This window comes from Neoarius graeffei, chromosome 18, assembly GCF_027579695.1.
Source record: "Neoarius graeffei isolate fNeoGra1 chromosome 18, fNeoGra1.pri, whole genome shotgun sequence".
NCBI lineage: Eukaryota > Metazoa > Chordata > Actinopteri > Siluriformes > Ariidae > Neoarius > Neoarius graeffei.
Genome location: NC_083586.1, coordinates 36,612,752 through 36,623,076, shown reverse-complemented (window position 1 = coordinate 36,623,076; position 10,325 = coordinate 36,612,752). Strand labels below are relative to the sequence as shown.

At 40.5% G+C, this 10,325-nt stretch overlaps 1 protein-coding gene across 1 annotated transcript in view; it reads right to left on the bottom strand.

Moving 5' to 3' along the window:
- Positions 1–215: 215 nt before the first annotated feature.
- Positions 216–10,325, bottom strand: part of hsf2bp (heat shock transcription factor 2 binding protein) — a 30,649-nt gene continuing 20,539 nt past the window's right edge. Inside the window, exons 5-8 of the mRNA XM_060898753.1 lie at positions 7,169–7,313; positions 6,979–7,096; positions 4,398–4,501; positions 216–794 (exon numbers count right to left, since the gene is read on the bottom strand). Coding sequence (XP_060754736.1) covers positions 562–794; positions 4,398–4,501; positions 6,979–7,096; positions 7,169–7,313 — 600 coding nt within the window. The 3' untranslated portion in view covers positions 216–561. The remainder of the gene's footprint in view (positions 795–4,397; positions 4,502–6,978; positions 7,097–7,168; positions 7,314–10,325) is intronic.

Genomic DNA, 10,325 nt, shown 5'->3' with positions numbered 1-10,325 from the left:
CTCTGGCAACCATCAAAGGGTAGGGGTAGAGGTAGACCTCCAACCAACTATATTGGCAACTTGCGTAGAGACACAGGTCTTCAGGAGATCACAGAAATAAGAGCGGCAATGCAAGAAAGGATGCAGTGGAGTAAGCAGTCAAGATTGGTTCGAGCAGGAGCTCAGACTAAGTAAGTAGTAAGTAAAAAATACTTGTAATACATAGAACAGCAAAATAGGAACACAACCAACTTTGGTTTAATCTTAATCACAACAGGTAGAATTACAGTCTGAGAAACATATATATATTATGTTAAAAAACAAACAAAAAAACCCTATCCTTAACCAATGCAAATTTTAACAGTGAGTGAGAAACATTTTCACCATTATCATTACTTCCTAGACTACCCAAGAGGTCATACCTGCAGGGAGCCATATTTCAATGGGCCCTGTGACCTCTGACCCTTTTTATGTGATTACACTAGCTACAGATAGAAGACAATGAGAGCTGAAATTGGCCCTCACAGAAAACAGAATGTCAGCGTGTATGGACTACTGCAAGGTCTGTAGATGTCCGTGTCATCATGGCTCTTTCTCTGTGGTTGTGTGATGAGTTTTGGTGAGGCAGTTGATGTCCTCCAACATCTCCTGGGCTGTCTGTCTGAGGGCTGAGTGGCGGCTTGAGGCCAACTGACGGATTCTCTCCACTGGAAGGGAACGCTGGAGGTCTGGGCTAATTTGGGCCAATACGTCACCCTCCACTAGCAGAGACTGGAGCAGCCGCAGAGCCTGCAGACATACCTCCGAGTCCCGGTCTGATGATGAGACGCATAAAAAATAAGTATAAATCACAAAACGTAATGCTAGCAACCCAAGACAAATGCAATACAGGATACCAATAGACATAAAAGAGTGAAATGAAAGGAGGGAGAACGAGAAAGAGAAAATATCCCTTCATTCTCTCATAAACGCCTCATTCTACATTTTGTAAACATCAGCTGAAAACGATGGAAATCACAACCATTGTCTCAGGACAATCCTGTTGTCAGGACGTATTTTAAAAAGCTGTCTGATCATCAGAGACAGGAATGATGCCAACACAACAATCTGTGATAGCTTCATTCTTAAGAAGATTAGATTTAGGCTGAATCCCAAATGGCTGCCCAATGCTACATAGGGTATCAAATGATTGCTTATAGCGGAGCTCCATACTTAAGAGAATATGGTAATGCATCGACTTGATTTTTCATGGCTTTGACTGTATGACGTACGTACGTACAAACAACGAACGTGTACCACCACAGGGAACCTGATCATACGGTGTAAGTGCAAGGCAACGTATCTCAAACACTTGACCACCGGACAACGAAATTCGTATCTTTATTTACATAAGATCGATGGGTTTTTATCCAGTGGTTATTTTTAATTTGCTTTTTAAAAAATAACGAGATTATTTACTAACATGTCTTACAGAAAATATTCACAACAGTTTCATATAAAACTAGTTAAAACAGTTTTATTAGTCCATTAGCTTGTTGGACAGTTGACAGTTTCTGTCTTATAAGGGTGATAGACGAATGTAAGTATAGGAAGATTTTTATTGAAAACATACTTGTAAACAGATCCAAAATGTTGACAAAGGCAGAGTCGAAAAACAGGCAGTGGTCGAGTGAGGCACTCACAGTCCAAAAACACAAACACGGTCAAAACCAGAAAAGCGATACAAAATACAAGGCTTTCGCAAAGTCTGTGTTACTGAAAGTCCTTATTTGTATGTGCTGTGATTGAGCTCTAATCAGGAACAGGTAATGGCATTTGCGCACTTTGCAGTCTGGGTGCATGCTCCAAGCTCCAACACGTGTGGACGTGAAAGATGTAACCAGACAACTGTTTGACATATCAAGTTTGATATTCGATCAAAACTATATAATAATGATGTAAAATGAAAGCGCTGGTTTATTGTTATCCACCAGACACCCAGCAGAGTCGCACCATAATAAATGTCGTGGTGTTGTTTCTGGCGCATGGCATGCGGTGTCAAAAAAAAGGAATAAATATGTATTCATAACTGTGATACATTTCTCATTATTGGTATCACTGTCACAAGACAATGCAGTAATTTGCAAATATTTTCCTCATACATTCATTAGGAGCTCCGCTTTTAGGCGATGCATAAATATCTATATTACCCCCTACATACTGCACTATATGCTCATAAGGAAAATTATATTAATTCAAGCCAGAATGCACAAACAACCAAGACAAAATGATTGTTCAATGAAGCTCACCACAGATCACGACACTGCGACACAATATTTGACAGGTCAAAATACATACAGTGTCTTGCAAAAGTATTCATCCCCCTTGGTATTAGTCCTGTTTTCTTGCATTACAAACTGGAATTAAAATGGATTTTTGGAGGGTTAACGCCATTTGATTTAAACAACATGCCGACCACTTTAAAAGTGCAAATAGTTTTTTTTTTAAATTGTGACAAAAACAATAATTAAGATGAAAAAACAGAAATCTGGAGTGTGCATAGATATTCATCCCCTTTCGTATGAAACCCTTAAATAAGAGCTGGTCCAACCAATTTACTTCATAAGTCACATAATTAGTTGATTAAGATCCACCTGTATGCAAAGTGTCACATGATGTTTGTATAAATCAACCTGTTCTGGAAGGACCCTGACTCTGCTACACTACTAAGCAAGCAACATGAAAACCAAGGAGCCTTCAAACAGGTCAGAGACAAAGTTGTCGAGAAGTATAGATCAGGGTTGGGTTCTAAAAAAAAATATCCCAAACTTGAAATATCCCACGGAGCACCATTAAATCCAGTATAGCAAAATGGAAAGAATATGGCACCACTACAAACCTGACAAGAGAAGGCCGCCCACCAAAACTCACAGACCGGGCAAGGAGGGCATTAATCAGAGATGCAACAAAGACACCAAAGATAACACTGAAGGAGCTGCAAAGATCCACAGTAGAGATGGGAGTATCTGTCCATAGGACCACTTTAAGCCATACACTCCACAGAGCGGGGCTTTATGGAAGAGTGGTCAGAAAAAAGTCGTTGCTTAAGAAAACACGTTTGGAGTTTGCCCAACAACATGTAGCAGACTCCCCAAACACATGGAAGAAGATTCTCTGGTCAAATGAGACAAAAATTGATCTTTTTGGCCATCACGGGAAATGCCATGTGTGGCGCAAACCCAACATCCTGAGAACACCATTCCTACAGTGAAGCATGGTGGTGGCAGCATCATGCTGTGGGGATGTTTGTCATCTGCAGAGACAAGAAAGCTGGTCAGGACTGAAGGAAAGATGGATGGCACTAAATACAGTGCAATTCTGAAGGAAAACCTGTTTGAGTCAGCCAGAGGTTTGAGACTGGGATGAAGGTTCACATTCCAGCAGGACAATGACCCTAAACATACTGCTAAAGCTACACTGGAGTGGTTTAAAGGGAAACATTTAAATGTCTTGGAATGGCCTAGTCAAAGCCCAGACCTCAATCCAATTGAGAATCTGTGGCAAGATTTGTACACCAACGCAACCCATCTAACTTGAAGGAGTTGGAGCAGTTTTGCCTTGAGGAATGGGCAAAAATCCCAGTGGCTAGATGTGCTAAGCTAATAGAGACATACCCCAAGAGACTTGCAGCTGTAATTGCAGCAAAAGGTGGCTCTACAACGTATTCACTTTGGGGGGTGAACACCTATGCACACTCCAGATTTCTGTTTTTTCATCTTAATTATTGTTTGTGTCACAATAAAACAACAATTTTCATCTTTAAAGTGGTAGGCATGTTGTGTAAATCAAATGGTGCTAATCCTCCAAAAATCCATTTTAATTCCAGCTTGTAATGAAATAAAGTAGGACAAACACCAAGAGGGATGAATATGTTTGCAAGACACTGTATAGTTAAACTGTTCCAGAAATTTTTCAGCAAGGGCCATGCAAGGTAAATGACTTTGATTACCAGTTTGCTGAGGATAATACATATTGGGGATTGGCAACAATGCAGAAGGTGTAATATTGAACAATGTATGGTTTGTACAAAATGATGCTTACGTAGAGCTACAAATGCGCTAGAGGTGACACTGATTATAGTAATAAATGGTCGAATCAGAAAAATATCTAAGAACAAAAGGAAAGAGTGTGTTGTAGACTATAAATGTTTATAAAGTTGGGCTAAATGTATTACCATGAGAGAGAGAGAGTGAGACAAAAGGGAGGGGGGGAGGGAAATGTGGGAGCTGTTCTTAATCCTCCCCGCCACATTTCAGTTGGCATGACGTCAAAGCTGAGATCAGATAAGGTCTGAAGCCTCAGGAGGCCTTTTTCAGCTGCACTCACTTAAGTCACACTCGCACACAGTCACAGATGTAAATCCACACACATACACACACCTTCGAGCAGGGTACATATAAGTGGCATGAGTGCAGGACTCTCGCTGATGTACGTCAGTCCATTTACGCTCAGACTGACGTTGTATAAGGCCATCAGCATCAGCCTGCACACACATACACCAATCAGTTAGAAATAGAGTGCAACCTCACTAACATCCACGAAGGCTTTGTTTAACATTTTAATAAGTTATACTGGAATTCCTATGCAGAACTCTGTGCGTGTGTGTGTACACTCGCTAGCCATTTTATTAGGAACACCTATACATCTGTATATTCATGCAATATCCAATCAGCCAATCACGTGGCGGCAGTGCAATGCATTACGTCATGCAGATACAAGTCAAAAGCTTCAGTTAATGCTCAGATCAAACAGAATGGGGAAAAACTGTGACCACAGTGACTATGACTTGACTTGATTGTTGGTGCCAGGTGGGATGGTTCGAGTAGTTTTTTAAACAGCTGATCTCCTGAGATTTTCACACACAGCAGTCTCTAGAGATTAAACACAGTATGGTGCGGAAAAACAAAAAACGTCCAGTGAGCATCAGTTCCACAATTGAAAACACCTTGTTGATGAGAGAGGACAGAGGAGAACGGACTGGTTCGAGCTGAAATAATTCAAATAAGCACTCGTTACAACTGTGATGAGCAAAAAGCATCACGGAACGTACAACATGTCGACCGTTCGGCTGTTGCAGATGGGCTATAACAGCAGAAGATCACATCACAGTCCACTCTTGTCAGCCAAGAACAGGAATCTGTGACAACAGTGGGCATGGGTTCACTAAAATCTGGACAGTACTAGACTGGAAAAAAGTCTAAAACCAGGTGATAATTTTTTTTTTCATGAATGAATGACAACCCCGATTCCAAAAAAGTTGGGACAAAGTACAAATTGTAAATAAAAACGGAATGCAATAATTTACAAATCTCAAAAACTGATATTGTATTCACAATAGAACATAGACAACATATCAAATGTCGAAAGTGAGACATTTTGAAATTTCATGCCAAATATTGGCTCATTTGAAATTTCATGACAGCAACACATCTCAAAAAAGTTGGGACGGGGCAATAAGAGGCTGGAAAAGTTAAAGGTACAAAAAAGGAACAGCTGGAGGACCAAATTGCAACTCATTAGGTCAATTGGCAATAGGTCATTAACATGACTGGGTATAAAAAGAGCATCTTGGAGTGGCAGCGGCTCTCAGAAGTAAAGATGGGAAGAGGATCACCAATCCCCCTAATTCTGCGCCGACAAATAGTGGAGCAATATCAGAAAGGAGTTCGACAGTGTAAAATTGCAAAGAGTTTGAACATATCATCATCTACAGTGCATAATATCATCAAAAGATTCAGAGAATCTGGAAGAATCTCTGTGCGTAAGGGTCAAGGCCGGAAAACCATACTGGGTGCCCGTGATCTTTGGGCCCTTAGACGGCACTGCATCACATACAGGCATGCTTCTGTATTGGAAATCACAAAATGGGCTCAGGAATATTTCCAGAGAACATTATCTGTGAACACAATTCACCGTGCCATCCGCCGTTGCCAGCTAAAACTCTATAGTTCAAAGAAGAAGCCGTATCTAAACATGATCCAGAAGCGCAGACGTCTTCTCTGGGCCAAGGCTCATTTAAAATGGACTGTGGAAAAGTGGAAAACTGTTCTGTGGTCAGACGAATCAAAATTTGAAGTTCTTTATGGAAATCAGGGACGCCGTGTCATTCGGACTAAAGAGGAGAAGGACGACCCAAGTTGTTATCGGCGCTCAGTTCAGAAGCCTGCATCTCTGATGGTATGGGGTTGCATTAGTGCGTGTGGCATGGGCAGCTTACACATCTGGAAAGACACCATCAATGCTGAAAGGTATATCCAGGTTCTAGAGCAACATATGCTCCCATCCAGACGACGTCTCTTTCAGGGAAGACCTTGCATTTTCCAACATGACAATGCCAAACCACATACTGCATCAATTACAGCATCATGGCTGCGTAGAAGAAGGGTCCGGGTACTGAACTGGCCAGCCTGCAGTCCAGATCTTTCACCCATAGAAAACATTTGGCGCATCATAAAACGGAAGATACGACAAAAAAGACCTAAGACAGTTGAGCAACTAGAATCCTACATTAGACAAGAATGGGTTAACATTCCTATCCCTAAACTTGAGCAACTTGTCTCCTCAGTCCCCAGATGTTTACAGACTGTTGTAAAGAGAAAAGGGGATGTCTCACAGTGGTAAACATGGCCTTGTCCCAACTTTTTTGAGCTGTGTTGTTGTCATGAAATTTAAAATCACCTAATTTTTCTCTTTAAATGATACATTTTCTCATTTTAAACATTTGATATGTCATCTATGTTCTATCCTGAATAAAATATGGAATTTTGAAACTTCCACATCATTGCATTCCGTTTTTATTTACAATTTGTACTTTGTCCCAACTTTTTTGGAATCGGGGTTGGAGAAGGTATACAGTTTTTTCCTAATAAGGAGGTCAGTGAGCGTATGTCTATGCATGTGTTTGGTGTGCATGTATGTATGTATGTATGTATGTATGTATGTATGTCTATGTTAACGCACACTTTAAGCTTTGGAAAGACTCCAGACTTCATTAACCCGAGCAGCTGCATCAAAGTATCCAACAAGACATGCGCAGAGCGAGAAATGAAGTCCCTCCCACAAGTCACAGCCGCCAAATCTGCGAATAAATCAATATTTTGAATCTGCTTCATATAAAGGTAAAAGAAAAGAAATGAATCTTAGCCCTTACTGGTGATGACACCAGCCAATGCTAGGACAAACTGGTGCTCGTGGGAATTGTAGTTCTGCTGCTGGGGTTTTTCCTCCTCGTCCAGAGATTTCACAAAACTCTCCAGGGTTTGACCTGCTACACTTAGGAATGGTTCCAGCTTTCCCTTCACAGAGAAGCACAGATTAAAGAGGTGAATATAATAATCATTGGCTATCACTTTTCCCACCTTGTGTTCAATGTGGCATTCGTATGTTCACCAACAGGAAAGTCATTTTCCTTTGGTAGACAGAACCAATTTAAAACAAACAAACAAACAAACAAACAAACAAACAAACAAACAAATAAAATTGCCACTGCTCAATGCTATGCATTCAGTTTTCATATAGGTGTGACCCTAAAGCCGTGGCCCAAAAACTCACACTGTTTATTCTTCATATTATGATCTCACAACAGATTTTGTTTCTACTGATACTGACATTTCATCAATGTTCATTTCTCATCTTCAGCCAGTAAATGCTTTTTCCTGCTCAGCGAAGCAAAGGCTCTGTAGCCTACCCTGGGAACAATGGGCAGGAATTGAAAAATACCCTGCATAGCACACATTCACACATGGATTCACACCTAGAAGCAATTTAGAGTAGCCAGTCTACCTACCACCAGGTTTTTAGGAGGTGGAAGGAAATTGGAGAAACCGAAAGAAACCCCTGCAAATTAGAGGGTGACACAAGAGTGGGCTTTCACTCCTGTCCCATCCCACTCCGACAAAAATACACCTGTTCCATCCCACTCCCACGACAGAATAAAAAAAATTTCCTGTCCTGTCCCAATCCTGGAAGAATGACTCCTGTCCCATCCTGTTCCTGTGCTGTGTTTTTTTTAAAGGGGTGTTTATTCATATTTAAAATAGTGTTTATTCATACCAGAACTGCATATTTATATTCAGTATAAAATACAGAGGTGATTATAAAAAAATTGCACATGCTGATTGGTTGTGAGATTCAGACTATTTCTCGATAATCACCTTGAGCAACGCGGCAAAATGGCAGCCAACTGCTTCGTCACCGTAAGTGAGAAAGGATTACAAATCATGAAAGAAAATGCTGTTCCTAAAAGCACTAAAGATACTACGAAGTTTGGTCTACAACTATTCCAAGGTAAGGTGGAATTGTGATTTATTTTATCTATTTCAAAATAAAGTATTTTATGTGGTTGGATATAGATAAATGACACAAGCCTGCACCGTGCCTTTTGAATGCCGCTTTTGAAGTTTGAAATAAATTATTTTTTAATATGATTTTTAAAAAAATAATCACGGGGGCGGCACGGTGGTGTAGTGGTTAGCGCTGTCGCCTCACAGCAAGAAGGTCCGGGTTCGAGCCCCGTGGCCGGCGAGGGCCTTTCTGTGCGGAGTTTGCATGTTCTCCCCGTGTCCGCGTGGGTTTCCTCCGGGTGCTCCGGTTTCCCCCACAGTCCAAAGACATGCAGGTTAGGTTAACTGGTGACTCTAAATTGACCGTAGGTGTGAATGTGAGTGTGAATGGTTGTCTGTGTCTATGTGTCAGCCCTGTGATGACCTGGCGACTTGTCCAGGGTGTACCCCGCCTTTCGCCCGTAGTCAGCTGGGATAGGCTCCAGCTTGCCTGCGACCCTGTAGAACAGGATAAAGCGGCTAGACATAATGAGAATGAGAAAAATAATCACCTGTGCATTTATACTAAAACAATTATCCACCCCAGGCTCAGTGAATATTGGTGAATAATAACCTCAACCTCGTCTCAGTTAATATTTAAATAATATTGCCTGGCTTTTTTCCTGGTATATCAGATATATTCCATTCAGCTAGCATGATACTGAACGAGTCAAAGACGAGTAGCTGAATGGAATATATCTGATATACCATGAAAAAAACCAGGCAATATTATTATTATTATTATTATTATTATTATTATACATGCACATTCAATAGAACAATCACAGATTTTACAAAAAGTTAAGAACAAGGGGGTAACTTACCAATATTGAATTCTGATTCTGATCAAATGTAATTCAATGTTCTGTCAATCCAATGTACATGTACAAAGTCAAAGTTCTAACAATAAAAATCGTACAAGTCCAAACAGCCTGAACAACAACCCAACTTATATACAAGCGATATCCAGGTTGACAGTTCAAGTTCAAAGTTACTTTTGGTAGTAGTTCATTGTTACATTGCAGTTGTTCAAAACAAAAGGGCTTTGCTGAGTGAAGTCCACAAGTGAAGTCCTCTTGTAAAAGTCTCCGTCACTTTTCCTCACCTCCAAGTAGAACTTTGACAATCTTTCCGCTATTTGCTCTCTTTTCCAGTTTTTCTATATCCGTTGGTATGTTTTTCTCCTGTAAATATGCATGAAGAATATCCAGTGAAGTTTTTATTAGCCTTTCGGGTGTTCAGCGCGTCTTTCTCTTTAAAACTTCTGCTTTTAATGAAGCAAACCTCACTGCCATGTTTGTGTACAAAATGTCACAGTCACTCGTTAGCACAAAAGTTTTACATCTCTGACGCGTCTCTTTTCCAGTTTTCTCCTGTAAATACAACTCTGATTCCAAAAAATTTGGGACAAAGTACAAATTGTAAATAAAAATGGAATGCAATAATTTACAAATCTCAAAAACTGATATTGTATTCACAATAGAACATAGACAACATATCAAATGTCGAAAGTGAGACATTTTGAAATTTCATGCCAAATATTGGCTCATTTGAAATTTCATGACAGCAACACATCTCAAAAAAGTTGGGACAGGGGCAATAAGAGGCTGGAAAAGTTAAAGGTACAAAAAAGGAACAGCTGGAGGACCAAATTGCAACTCATTAGGTCAATTGGCAAGAGGTCATTAACATGACTGGGTATAAAAAGAGCATCTTGGCGTGGCAGCGGCTCTCAGAAGTAAAGATGGGAAGAGGATCACCAATCCCCCTAATTCTGCGCCGACAAATAGTGGAGGAATATCAGAAAGGAGTTCGACAGTGTAAAATTGCAAAGAGTTTGAACATATCATCATCTACAGTGCATAATATCATCAAAAGATTCAGAGAATCTGGAAGAATCTCTGTGCGAAAGGGTCAAGGCCGGAAAACCATACTGGGTGCCCGTGATCTTCGGGCCCTTAGACGGCACTGCATCACATACAGGCA